The sequence below is a fragment of the Danio rerio genome, chromosome 22, assembly GCF_052040795.2.
Source record: "Danio rerio strain M-AB ecotype USA chromosome 22, GRCz13ab, whole genome shotgun sequence".
Lineage (NCBI taxonomy): Eukaryota > Metazoa > Chordata > Actinopteri > Cypriniformes > Danionidae > Danio > Danio rerio.
In genome coordinates, this window is record NC_141042.1 from 7,147,094 (window position 1) to 7,161,720 (window position 14,627).

Here is a 14,627-nt window from a genome sequence, read left to right on the forward strand (position 1 = left end):
GTTTTCGGTTTCAGGATAGCTGATCTGAGTTGGATCAATCAACTTTGAATAGCTGACGCGTACTAAACAGTTCCTGTAAATACTATAAAACTATTTTATGTTTCTTCAAATAGTTGTATTACAATCCAGCTCTTTCAAACGAGTAATTCATCTTCATAGTATCATCATGGCAAAACTTTACTCCATCCAGTAGGGGAGAAATATGCACTCAAAGCTGGTTTGCCATCCGTCATAAAACATCAATGAAGAAAACGAAAAGACAAGAAATGAAAGAGAAAATAACTGTTAAATTGTGCCTCTAAAGATGAAATACAGTGTGCACATGCATTGCACTCATCTGTATCAATTTTATAAAGTTATTTTGTCATCAACATCGGTATTTGAAAGCCAAATGTTATCATACTTGTCTATTTAATAAAATTTGTCAAAAGTGTGCCCTTTTAAGGATGTTATGGAATATGTTTGAGCGTCTCCGTTCATTTATCTGCATAATTTATTCCATAGTACATTAATAAAAGACTGACTGTGACATTATGCATCTAAATGTTTACATTATTAAGCTACAGACCGGTCGCGTTGTGATTTACAATATATATATATATATATATATATATATATATATATATATATATATATATATATATATATATATATATATATATATATATATTTTTTTTTTTATGTATTATGTATTATTACTAATTATTTAGCTATACAATTAGCATATTTTGTGCATAATATAATTTGATAATTTTAGTTAATAGTTGCATTAAAAAAACACATGCTTTATTTTTTTTTCACTAGATTGTGACCCTTGGGGTGAGACTGCAATAGTGTCAGATGCAGCAGATTGATTTTATGGCACCAAGTTAAACTTTTTGTTAAACTCACGTACATTAAAAATAAATACACGCTACAACTGAAGATGGAGGATGATCTCTTGAGAAATAGTATCTGGATGCAGCCCTTTTGAAGCAAGCTGAGATTGCACCACAATGTCAGACACAATGCAGGCAAATGGAGTGACGTTACTGTTAGGGGGAGGGTTAAGTGAGCCCTTCAAAAAGCATCCCGATCCCTCTCCTCTTGAGTGGTGTTTTCCAAAATTAAATAAAAAAAATAAAATAAAGACTTGGACCTATTGGTGTTTGTGCGCCGTTTCATGCAAGGTTTGTATATATATATTTATAACCACCTCAGAGCATATACGGGGTTACGAGTCACTGGCATTGGTATTTTGGGGGTCAAAGGCTGAAAAGTTTCAGAACCAGGCCCGGATTGGCTAATCGGGAGGACAGGGAGAATTCCCGTTGGGCCGGTCCGTTTTTTGGCCGTGAGGGCCGGTGTCCCTAGCTCCAGAATCTGTTGCTCTCAGCAGTCACACTTTTTAAATATAATTTATTTATGTACTTGACCACAGCCTTCTCATTTATGCAGGTTAATGATGATATAACTAGATAAGTCACCATTCAACGTACAGTTGTTGTGGTACAGTGGTTAGCACGTTAGGTTAAGGTGCGGCCAACCAGGGTTTGGTCCTCGTCTATGAAGATTTTTTTTTTTTCATTTTTATTGTTAAGACATATAATACTGTAAGGGTTGTTGAACATTTGAAGTTCTAAAACAGCTGTTTTCTCAAAAAAAAAAAAGACGTGATAGTGTAATTAGAAACTGAATTGGAAATGACCTTATTTTAAGATAGTCAGTGGTGAACTGAGGTGGGCCGGTCTAAGGCTTGAAACTCCAGGGCTGAAAAAGAGTCCCACTCCGGCCCTGTTCAGAATCATTGGTTTATATAATAGTATCTGACTGCAGACTGAAGCTGCGGTCACACTAGAGTTTGTGCAAGCGAAATTTTGATGTACAGTGCTGTGAAAAGGGGCGGGATTAAACAAGATGATTAGACATTTAAAAAAGCGAGAGATTGGTTCATATTTAACATTTCTGTCCAGAGAGGTCATGTTTTGATCTTCGAGTGGTCTCATGCAATTATGTAATTAACCAAGCTTGAACTTTCCAATGCAGCAAACTGTGAAACTTGTTGCACGAGGTTGTGTTTCCAGTCTGACGCATTTGCGTGCGTATGAATGGAAGTCTATGGGGAGAAAAGTGCAGTGTAATCGCAGCTTTACCCAGGAAATTAAGCTATAGTTCAACTTGCAGAGTGTATTTTCTGTCATGAGTTTGGTTAATGATTTGACACTTTGTATTATTCATATTAAGCTGAAATAGTTTCACTTAAATGTTTTACTCAACCAAATGTATACCACTAGGAATAAAAACTGTAAGTGCTTAAATTCTAATTCACAGAAGAAACCATTGGAAAGTGATGTTTCACTTTTTTGTCAGATTTAAATGTCTGATAATAGCACAACAGGAAACCTCCAGACTAAACACACACGCTTTTTGATCACCTCATACCGTGTTTCTGAATAAAATTAAACCACATCAACTTTCTGTTTCACTTACATGTTGAGTTGCTAAAATCACACCCAAGTGTGATGGATGACAAATTTTTTCTTTGTCTTTTTCCATATGCCACATTTGCAAATTTAAAAGCATAGCATTTTGTTTTAAAAGCTTTACTACACCCTAACATTTTGTGATTTGTTTAATATAATGTTCAGAGTGTCTGATTTTCCATCATGTGGGAGGATACGAACACCAGATGAAAAAGGCTTCAGCGGAAAATCAGATCAGACACCGAGTGCTTGATGGAAATGATTCACATGCATGTTTTGTTCCAGTTGATCTGGTGGCTACTAGTTGGTAAGTTATCAAAGATTTTATTCAGCTTAATTTCTTCAGTTTCAAAACATTACGTTTTAATATTCAGATTAATATGCTTCTTATTTTATTTTTTCATCAAATTAGTTATGGTGAGATTTTTTTAAAGTCATGTCTCATTTCAGCAAGCATGTTTTAGGATCTCACATATAAAAATCTGAAACTACTGTTGGGGATGTTTTCATCCACTCAGGGGTGATTTTAAGTTTTAATTTGGCCACAACATGTTCTGTGTTTCAGCTAGCAGAATGATTTTTGTTGACAAATCTTACTTTGACACATATTTTGAGAAAATGCTTAGAATTGTTTTTGTTTTTTTATTAATTAACAATACACTCAAATTGACTAACCATTTGTTGTGTTAGGAAAGAAAACTTCCACTAAACTAAACTGCTGTACAAATACATCAGATAAATATGATCAAAACTACTAAATTGCTTAGAAAATTACAGAATTTTAACTATTTAATTGCAAAATTCATAAATGATGTCACTGATTAGGGTGAAAAAACACAAAATTATGTATTTTCATTAATAAAAAAAGTAATTGCGGACTGGACTTTATATGAAAGTCTTGGACATGTGAAACATCATTGCCTTAGATGCATTGTTTTATGTTAGTCTTCATTTTTGACTCCCTAATTTACTCTTGGTGGTTGACTTGCCCCATTACCTTGCTTTATAACCACATTTTTTTTATTACAAACCCATGACACCATAATCATGCATTTTTGATTGTTGGTGGATTTCCCTGTTGGGAAGAAGAAAAATGTTTTAATATTTACTGTTGATCATCAGCGGGCACCATTGAACCTTAAAAAAAAAAGCTTAGTTTCTTGATTTTATATGGAGTGTAACAGCAAATTAAAGTGTTTGAGAGTGTCAGAGTGACCTTTACGCTCTTACCTTGATGTGTCTGAGAAAATATAAACATGCATCTCAGCTCTCAGAACTACATGGAGTAAATAAAAACAAAGACTGTGCATGTTTGCAAGATCAAATGTGGATATAATGGAAGTCAATGGGGAAAAAAACAGCCACCAACAGTAAATTAGGGAGAACAAATGAAAATATAACAATGCATCAAAGCCAATGTTGTTATTTATCATGCACATGTCCAAGACTGAAAAGAGGAAGTAAAAAATCCAGTCCACAATTACTTTTTATATTGAAAATACGTCATTTTGGGTGTTTTTTCCCACCAAATCAGTGACATAATTTGTGAATTTGGCAATTAAAGAGTTACAATTCTCTTTTAGTTTAGTAGTTTTGATCAGGACGGAGGTTGATTAACAGATTTAATGAATAAATAAAAACAAATATTTATCTGATGCATTTTTACAGCAGTTTAATTTAGTGGGTAGTAAATTTGAACATCGCATAAGGGTTAATTGTCTAGCAGATACATTGAAATCAGCAAAAGAGCAAAACAATGTTGTGGCTGTGACAAATACATTAATTTCACATCCAATTCACACTTTTAAAGGCTGCCAGTGCACAACTACGGAACCCCGGAAGGGACGTAGTGGGGGAGAAAAAAATGGGTGGGTGAAAAAAAAATAATGGGTGGAAGAAAAAAAATGGGTGGGAGGAAAATATATATTTCTAAGTTTTTTTGCGTTCTCTCGCAAAGTTTTGCGTTCCCTCGCAAAGATGTTTTGCGTTCCCTCGCAAAACTGTTTCTCCACAAACACTTCCTGTTCACTGCACTCACGTAAACCCTCCCGTTTTTGCCGAAATTCTCCCGTATTTTACCATTCTATCCCACTTTCTTTACATTACATTTGGCTTGTTAAAATTACCTTCATCATCACATGGATCAGAATTAACCTTGAACATTATTTAGCTGTAATTAAAATGGAATGTAGCAATAGGTTTTTAGACTGCACATATTATTACACATTTAAAGATGAAATATTTTTCTACACTTATTTGTTAATCGCTTTCTTGCTTTCATGTTTGTGTGTGGAATCTTAATCTGAGACTAAACCGGTTTCTTTTCTCCAGGTGCATTTGCTAAGAATGTGTCTGTGTCTGTGTCAGTGACCGAAGGAGATAATGTTACTCTAATCTCTGGTGTAACTGAAATACATAATGACGACATACTGTGGAAATTCGTACCCGAAAACTTTCTAATAGCTAAAACTAGCATGGATAAGCAAAACTTCTCCACATTTGATGGTCCTGATGGGAGATTCAGAGACAGACTGAAGCTGGACCGACAAACTGGATCTCTGACCATCACAAACATCAGATCTGAACATGCTGGAGATTATGAACTAGACATAAGTGAAAAAAAACTGATATCAAAAACATTCAAGGTTTCTGTTTATGGTGAGTAAAGATCTTTAGTCCTGTCCTTCACAAATTCCTCAACAGTTTACACTCATTAAACACATTCAATCTTTATTCTCTGACCTTCTCCAGCTCGTCTGCCTGTTCCTGTCCTCATCTTCAACTCTTCTCAGTGTTCTTCATCCCAGTATAATTGTTCAGTGTTGTGTTCAGTGGTGAATGTGAGTGCTGTGAGTCTCTCCTGGTACAAAGGAAACAGTGTATTGTCCAGCATCAGTGTGTCTGATCTCAGCATCAGTCTCTCTCTACCTCTGGAGGTGGAATATCAGGATAGCAACACCTACAGCTGTATGATCAACAACACCATCAGCAACCAGACCACACATCTGGACATCAACACACTCTGTAAGAAGTGTGAAGGTAGCAGTGATTATACTGATTTCATAGCTGTTTTTGATGTATACTGACATATTCTCTTCTATCTTAAGCAAACTCACAGTCTCACTCTCAACAAGACGTGCATGTACAAGTTCTGACCTCCGCTGCTGGATGTCTGTTGATTGTGTGTGTAATTGGGATCCTCTGGATTCACAGAAAATGTCGAAAAAACAATAAAGAAGGCAAGTGTTCAATCTATAGCATGTTAAGAAAAAAAAAATGGTTGGAAAAATACACTGTAAAACCCAAAATGTTAAGGTCACTCAAACAATTTTAGGAAACCAATTGCAACAAACCATTTAAGTCCCCACAGTGATCTTGTATTATTACAAACCATTTGAGTTAAAAATAAACTAATCTATATGAGTACTGTGAACTTACTCCATTTAAGTTAAAGTAATGAGGTCATTGCCTTCAACACTCTTTTCAAAACTCTTTTTCAAGCTTTTCAAGTGAGTAGAATTAACTTTCAATCAATTTTAAGTTAACTACACTCATTTCATTTGATTAAGTTGACTGTTGGGTTTTAGAGTCTATAGATTCAGTTCATATTACAATATAACAGTCATAGATATGCGATGTGGTTCTCTCTGCTGGGTTATTTTAATCCAATGCTATGTCAAATATGGAAAACCAAATGTTGAGTAAAAAATGTTTAAACCCTGCAGTTGGATTTGTCCATATTTGGTTTAAATAACAACCAATAATTTTGTAGAGCAGTGTTTCTCAACCAGGTTCCTGGAGGACCACCAACACTGCATGTTTTGGATGTCTCCTTTGTCTGTCACACTTTACAGGTGTCTGCTAATGAGCAGATGATCTGAATCAGTGTTTGGTTATGGAGACATGGAAAACATAAGGCTGGTTGTCATCCAGGAACGTGGTGAGAAACATTGCTGTGGAGTATCACAACAGCTGTGATTTGCTTGATATAAAGCCATATCACATACAAATGTTTTATAGCATTTATACAAATGTTTGAGGGCGTTAGTTTACTTCATGACACACTTTAAAAAAGATAGCTTGTTTTAACAATGTTGAGTTAAATACAACCCATTTTTTTCTTTTTTTAACTTAAATTTAAATAAGAATTTTAACCCAAATGTTGAGTTTTTCTGCATTTGCAGATTATGATTGATATAAGAGAGCACTTAAAGAGACAGTTAACCCAAAAATTTAAATTCTTTCATTTTATTCTCAATTTATTTGTTGCAAATCAATTTTATTTTGAACACAAAACACAAAAAGCTGAAAGCCTGTAGCCATTGACTTTCATAGTAGGAAATACAAATACCATGGAAGTCAATGGCTACAAGTTTTTACCTTTCTTCAAACTATAGTATCTTCTTTTGTGTTCAGCTGAAGAAATAAAACAGGTTTGAAATAAATCAAGGATGATCAAATAACTGAATTTTCCATTTTGATTGTACAATCTCTTTGAACCAGATGCTGTGGTATCATAATTACATCTTCATTTTTAATGCTTATGTTCATTGTTTAATTTTTGATGACGCAACAGATCCAACTCACTGTAATGAAGATATAATTTACACTGAGCCAAGATTCTACAAACGAAGAACACACAAACTGGTAAGATCCTTTTATTTCTTGTGTGTTGTGTTTGTGTGTGTCCACTGATCAAAATTTCTTCTGCTGTTATTACAAAGTTTCAAATCTGAAATCGTGTAACGTTAATACTGATGTTGATCAGTTCACGTCCATTCCTATAGTTTTCTTTTTAAAAACATTGTTTTGAAATATGTTTTTTTTATTATTATTATCTTATTTACTTTTTGGAAAATGAATGTAATTGCAAATGTTGCTTATACTGCATAATTAGCATAATTGTTTACAATATTTTCCTGCTATTTGGTGCTTACTTTGTTTTTTCCTCCCAGAGAGCTACAGAAGATAATAATGTGGAGTATTCTTCTATTCACATAAGATGATGAAAATATTCCTGAGTACAACATCCTTTCACCAGGAGCCTCCAGTCTGTGAAATTTAGTTTTATTTAATTGTCATATTCATGAAAACTGTATACGATTATGTTGTCAGTGCAGTCCTATCATTACATTGGCTTGTTTAACGTTAGGGGTGGAATAACATGTGGATGTTGTTATTGCAGAATAAAGCCAGACAGACTTATTAGCAGCCCGATCCAAAGTGGTACACTGTTGTATCCGCTTGCTAAGTCATGACGTATTGGTAACGTATGGAATACTGTTTACGGGTCCAAGCCGCTACTCACTGAATTGAGAAAATATTCGTTTATGATCACTTTTTAGTCATATCGCACATTAATGTAAATTTTATATAAAATCTTAGTGTACTCATCATCCTCGGGCTTGCTGCATCACAAATACCAAAATTGTAACAATTTATTTATATTAATTTATATTAACAGTATATTTAATTATTTATTTTCGAAAGTATTACATCGTTTTGTAAACGTTTATAATTACCATTTGATAAGTCTCCCCATAGTTTGATAGACCGCTTGAACCCGGAAGACGCTTCGCATCATGTAACACTTCACAAGCAGGTAAGACTGAAGGGGTTTATTCTGTGAAAACAACCAGTCTGGATCTACTTTATCCCACTTATTACACAGCTACTCGCCACCAACCAAAAACCACACAAAAGTATTCTTCTGTACTGTAATAGTCTCTTAGTTCTTGAATTAAACACAAATCTGAACATAACGAACCTTGCCTGAGTGGAAGCTAAACTAAAGAAACTGAGCATTTTTCAGTCACAAGATGGCGGCATACAGTCAAAAACACACAGCTGACAGAAACGAAACCATTTTAATGAAGCACTGACCTACGCATTCAGTAACAAAATGGCGCCAAACAGTCAAAAACACAAAGCTGACAGCACCAAAACCATTTAAATGAAAAAACTGACCTATTCATTTACGAGATGGCGCCAAACAGTCAAAAACACAAAGCTGCCAGTACCAAAACCATTTCAATGTAAAACTGACCTATTCATTTACAAGATGGCGCTTAAACAGTCAAAAACCGTGGTGTGTCGGAAAAGCAGATACATGTAAATGTGGATGTTAGAATATTGGTTGTCGACCAACATATTTGTTGGAGCCTATTTTGTTTGCACTTAATAACCAATGCTATATTATATGATGCATTTCGGTTTTAAATGTTTTGGATTGTTTGCATTTGTGAACTTACATTATTCATATGTGTTGTGATAAATATTCTGTACGTTTGTCATTGAAAATATGTACTATGTTAAAATTATCTAGCTCTTAATCACGTCCGTTCAGTTTGTCGGCAGTGCGTTCTTTGGAACAGCGTTTTCTTTAACGGATTCATGATAGCCTATTTGAATATTGAGCTCATACTTTAATTTATTTTTTGTTAATGTATTTCTGAGTGAATATTAAAATATGTCATCTGGCTAAAAACAACAACAACAAAAAAAGTACATATATTTCTTTATTGGACACAGGGCGACTAAAACCGAAAACAAGATGCACACTCAAAATATTTACTTGCTATGTTTTCATCCAAAGATGCAAATTAAATTTATGAGCAAAACTGGAACATCAAATAAAAGACGTGCGAATAAAGCACCGTTTCCATCCAATGAGTCAAAGAAAACAAAATCGTCACCTCCCGATTAACTGGCAATAAATATCAAAAGTAAATAGAGAATTTGCTGCGGTAGGAGAAGCTGCGTGAATCATTCCTTAGTTAATAAATGACTTGCACCTCAGAAGACAATGCCGACACTCAATGTACGCGTGGTGGTGTTTGAAGGCGTAAGATGTTGAGCACAATGCTAATGACAACGCTAATGACAATTCTGGAGGTAATTAATAATAATAATAACACTAATAATGAAACAGTTTAGACGTTTTAGAGTGACCAAAACAACATTTTAGATATTTTACAATGTTCTCAGCTAGCTGGTTTGTCCATTCACACACATTTTTATCATCATATGATCTCTTATAACAAAATTACATGACCTTTGTTGATGTGCATACTGGAATTTGACTGGTAAAATTGATTCTAGTTTAAGTGCATATTTTTTTATCGAATAAAAATATATCCTACTCAATTATGAGCTTATGCTTTCATTCGTATTTTATAAATTAATGCAAATCTTGCTGTTTCCATCAACCGTTTTTTTATGCGAATATCTAAAATGCACATAAAAGTAGGTGGATGGAAACATATGTTATTTAGCGGTTGTTGTTTAGAAATAAAAAACATAGTAACGTTGTGACTGACCAGATCAGAATAAAGTATACCAGACAGCAGTGTAATAAAAATTGCTTATACTCAGAGTTACCTCTATCTTATCATATTTACATCAGCTTTACAAGATTGCCTAAGCCAGTACATATAAAATCGCACCTATTAGATGCCTGCTTCCTAGCAGCCCAGATTCAGACTCAAAGTGAAACCTTCTAGGGTGGGCTTTACATCTGCTGAGTACGGAAAGATCTATTAGTGTCTGAACATTTTGCGGTTAATGTTGAGCATTTGAGCGCATCTTGGAGGTGTGACTGTGTGTTAGGAGTTTTATTTTTTGTTTTTTTTTCCATTACTGGTAAAGTGAAACTCACACTTCAGTGACTCCATCAGCAAAAATGTTTAGGGTTAAGGTCAATACATCCCCTAAAACCAAAATGTGATATTACAGATAAATAAAATGTCCAAATGTAATGTATTTTTTCTGTGAATTATATATAATCAGTTTGCGTGCTAGCTTTAATTATTTATTTTTCAGTTTTTTTTTATTTTTTTTACTGTTTATCAAAAGAAAAGTGAAATACTGATGGTCGTATAAAAAAAAAAAAAAAAATATATATATATATATATATATATATATATATATATATATATATATATATATATATATATATATATAAACTATATTAGCCAAAGAGTTAGATTGTATGTTGGGAACTAATGATTAATAGTTACATAAATGCCCCAAAATATCTTCAGATTAGACAATTTTAGGTACAGTATAGCCATTGTAATGTAGTTTCAAGAGTTTACACTTAGATATTGCTTGATAATAATAACAGGTTTGGCATGCTGTCCCAGGAGAGAACCCTGAGCTTGGAGATTACTGAGCCCAGGGCACCTGCTTAGTCAATAAGCATGTAATGCCTAGTTCAGACTGCGTGATTTTAACCCCGATTTTGGCTCGCCGACAGGTTTTGAGAAATCGCCGACAAATGCCTGAAATCACAGGCAAATCGGTGCTCGTGCACATGAGTGACAATCACACAGTATGAACGATCAAAGACGCGATCTGAGAGAATCGCCAGTGAGTGGCCGATGCCTGTGAGATATTTGGCGTGCTGAATATCTGGAGTTGTCGGCGATTCAAACTATGCCGTGTGAATTGAGTTTTGACTGAAAATAACATCGGCTATCGCCTACAGCCAATGAGAGAGCAGCATTCACTAGTGTGTGCGTGTGTGTATACCTGCTGCAGGCAGCGGGAGGCTGGGGAAGTTAAAAGCGCTCTTTTTCGGTTTATTTGGACCCACGAAATGGAGGAAAAACTAGTGGAGGTTTGACAGGACTCAGGAGCAACTGTGTTTGTTTGACATTTAATACAGAAAGAAATTAGTTTATTATCAACGTTGAGGAGAAATGGTTAATTCCCTTTAAACCCAGGTGAGCAAACATGTACATGTTCTACCCCATTAAAGGCTTCTTTCTCATTATGTAGTTAATAACAAAAGATATACTACGTGTTTTTGGCTGTGAGACGTAGTTTGGACGAAGTTGTCGGCGATTCTCCCTATAGTAAAGTCATACAATGTGAATCTCCATGTCGCCGATCCATCTTGCAGTGTAAACAAAGCAGCGACGAAACGCAAGCCCAGATAGTCATGCAGTGTGAAAACATCTGTGACACGACTACTTTGAAAATCATGCAGTCTGAACTCGGCATAAGGGGGTACGAGATCAGGTATTTCTTGAGAGCTCCCCTTGGTAAAGGAGAAAAGGAGGAGATGGGGTGGATGGGCGGATTCTTCAAAAAATAAGAAAACGAAACTGCGGCCACAATGGACTTTTCTTCCGATAGACTGCCATTCATACGCACATGAAGGCATCAGACCGGAAACGCAAGCTTGTGCGACAAGTTTTGCAATTTGCTGCATTGCAAAGTTCAAGCTTGGTGAATTCTGACCTGTGAAATGGCATCACTCGACTGCGTGAGACCAATCGAGGATCAAAACATGACCTCTCTGGACAGAAATTTTAAATATGGACCAATCACTCTGTTTTTTAAATGTCTAATCATCTATATTAATCACGTCCCTTTTCACAGTGCCGTACCAAACTCTAGTTTGACTGCAGCTTAATCCTAGGTGGGCTATTTGTAGTGAGTTTGGAATGATCTGATTGGCTTATGCCTCATTTCCACTGACTGGTACAGTATGGTACGGTTCGGGTCGGTACAGGTCACCTTTATCAGGCAAGCTCCACCTTTTGGTACCCTTTCTCGCGTTTGGTACCCTTTCGAAAGGGTGCCGAAAAAGTGGTACGGTACGGTTTGGCTCGGTATGCTTTTTGACAGTGGAAACGGCCATAAAAGCGTACCAAACCGAACCGTACCGTACCACTCAGTGGAAACGGGCCATTAGATTACAAATGAGGGACCAGCCGCAATCAATCATATCACATGCTCCTCTGAAAATTAGTTTTTGAAACTTAAAAATAAGAGACTTTTGCTTTGGCTGAAAAATAAACCACACCACAGCACATTTAATATTTTTTATTTATTCAAACAGATAACCCATTCACACATGTTTACTTTTAAAAGAAATCCAGTACAGAAATATATTTTGATAGCAGAAAGTAAAGTGCAAACTTAACAAAATCTGACAAGTGGCTTCTAGTGTTCACAACAAGATCACGACTCTACAAAAGACAAACCCTTTTATACAGTAGTTTCTTTGAGACATTGAGACATTTTTAAATGCAAGAGAGGAATGAAGGCGTAATCCAGTGCTTTGTTTAATCAGGATTAATAAATAAAAAATAGAAAAGAAACAAAAGGGCAGATTTGTGATCAGTCTTAAACAACTTGAAAATGAACACAACACAGATAGAAAAACTAATGAAAGATAACTTAAATGTTTAAGATTAATAACAAAAAATAATAATTCAAATCCCTGACTGATACCTGCTATTCAGTACTAATTTCTTCAACAAGTACATGGTAAATGAGTTAAAAATTTATACAAATTACATTATTAAAGTTATATTTCAACTACTTTTATATGATCATTTACTCCTGAAATCATATGTTTTTAGGTCATAAGTTAATCATGTTCTAACTTAATTTGATAAGTTACGCAAGCTGTTTTAAGTCAGTTTGACATAATATAAGTTCAATGGACTCATAAGGTTAATTTGATTCAGCTTAAAAATTTAAAGCAATCAGGATTTTTACAGTTTAGTTACTATCTCTGAAAAGCAATATAAAATGCAATTCCTTAAATCTCAACCTTAGTTATATTTGACTTTGCTGATTAATTCTGTTTGTATATATATTAGATCTTTAAGCCACAATTGCACACATTTAACCAACTTGACAACCTTAACTCAGTTATTTCGAGTTAGTATTAAAACAAGCATTTTTACACATATATTTGCTCGGAAATTAATTAAGTGTAAATTTGAACTCAAACAAGTTACAAACTCCAGCTTTAAGCAGTAATATGCACTATATCGCACACATTTAAAATGTAACGCTCTTCACTATCAACAAAGTTCATACTAGTTTGAACCTGCTCTTCTGTATCAGGACATAACAATAACAAATACTATTTTGCTCTTGGCAGGCCTTAGAACGTCACAACGTCACATGACCTCTCACACCGTGTGATTATTTATTGCACAAAAATAAAGGTGAGATAAAAAAGCCATCTATGATTCAGATCCTGTACATGTACTTTCGATTACATTAGCTTTAGTTATACAGCAGATGCTTAAAACTGACGAGGCATTCAGTGATTCAACACGAAGAGGCAATACACACAAAAAGTGCAAGATATGAAGAATAACTGTGCTCAGAGAATTGGGTGCTAGAGTAAAGGGAGTTTTTTAAAGAGAGACAGAGAAGACTGTTTCTACAAGTAGTCTCTCAAGCCCACTCACTTCATAAATGCAGTGTTTTTATATGTGTGTGTGAGTGTCTGTTTATTGTAAAATATACGTGTATTCCTACAATCAACACACACACACACACACACACACACACACACACACACACACACACACAAAACCCCCACTGTGCATTTAAGTAAAAACACACACAAAAAGACATTGCACTTATGAATTAAAAAGCAAGCAAACAAACAAACAAACAAACAAACAAAAAACACGGTACATTGATGAATTCTGAAGTAAATACATTACTTACAGCAGTAATGATAAAAATCCTGATTTTCTAGATGAGCTTCTCAAGATCATTCTGGAGACGTTCTGGAGTTTCTGTATTGCAGTCAGGATGAGCTCTGCACTATTGAACAGCTTGATGTTTTAAGTTTTCCTCTTTTTTAGCCGTTGTGTTGTAGATTTGCTGCTGTGTTTAGGACCATGGTCCTGTTCTGGACCCGATTTTGGCTCATCTTTAGCTGTTGGACGAGTATGTTCACACATCTAAACTCTAGACTGATCACACTTCTGCTGATCATCAGTTCGGGCGTTTGATTAACACTGCCTGACTCATTTCTGTTCACGCTTGATCAGTGGTGTCAAAACTCGGTGCCGGAGGGCTGATGTCCTGCTGAGTTTAGCTCCAACTTGCTTCAACACACCTGCCAAAATGTTTCTAGTATACAAGAGCTTGATTATCCGGTCACAGACATGCTCACTGAATACACACCTAATAGATCACTCTGAACTTGAGGATCATATAAACTAGAAATTCCAAGAGTTCAGTCAAAGCAGGGTAAATGGCTTGGGGCATGTAATTCGAGCTGTAAAGCTCAACTTTGAGTTTAGGTGAAAATTTTTGTCTGTTGGAGACATTCAATAGATTGATGGGTACCAAAAAAGTCCCAGAGTAAAATGAGAAAATATGATACACCAGTGTTTT

The 14,627-nt window shown here is 35.1% G+C and overlaps 1 protein-coding gene and 1 long non-coding RNA gene across 2 annotated transcripts in view; both read left to right on the top strand.

Moving 5' to 3' along the window:
* LOC147838372 (uncharacterized) overlaps positions 1-14,627 on the top strand; it is a 280,547-nt gene that overhangs the window by 197,219 nt on the left and 68,701 nt on the right. The gene's annotated exons all lie outside the window — the stretch shown is intronic.
* LOC141380155 (uncharacterized) lies at positions 2,316-9,608 on the top strand. Its single transcript, XM_087303730.1, has 6 exons — positions 2,316-2,769; positions 4,794-5,120; positions 5,214-5,486; positions 5,570-5,701; positions 7,039-7,109; positions 7,418-9,608. The coding sequence occupies exons 1-6, from the start codon at positions 2,715-2,717 to the stop codon at positions 7,466-7,468; spliced, it is 909 nt and encodes a 302-aa protein (XP_087159856.1). The 5' UTR covers positions 2,316-2,714; the 3' UTR covers positions 7,469-9,608.

What these genes read in the sequence shown, in the direction of transcription:
- LOC141380155 (XM_087303730.1), top strand. Translation starts at nt 2,715, where the DNA reads ATGGAAATGATTCACATGCATGTTTTGTTCCAGTTGATCTGGTGGCTA. An exon ending in GATCTGGTGGCTACTAGTTG is followed by an intron (nt 2,770 to 4,793) that starts GTAAGTTATCAA and finishes TCTTTTCTCCAG; the next exon opens with GTGCATTTGCTAAGAATGTG. An exon ending in AACGAAGAACACACAAACTG is followed by an intron (nt 7,110 to 7,417) that starts GTAAGATCCTTT and finishes TTTTCCTCCCAG; the next exon opens with AGAGCTACAGAAGATAATAA.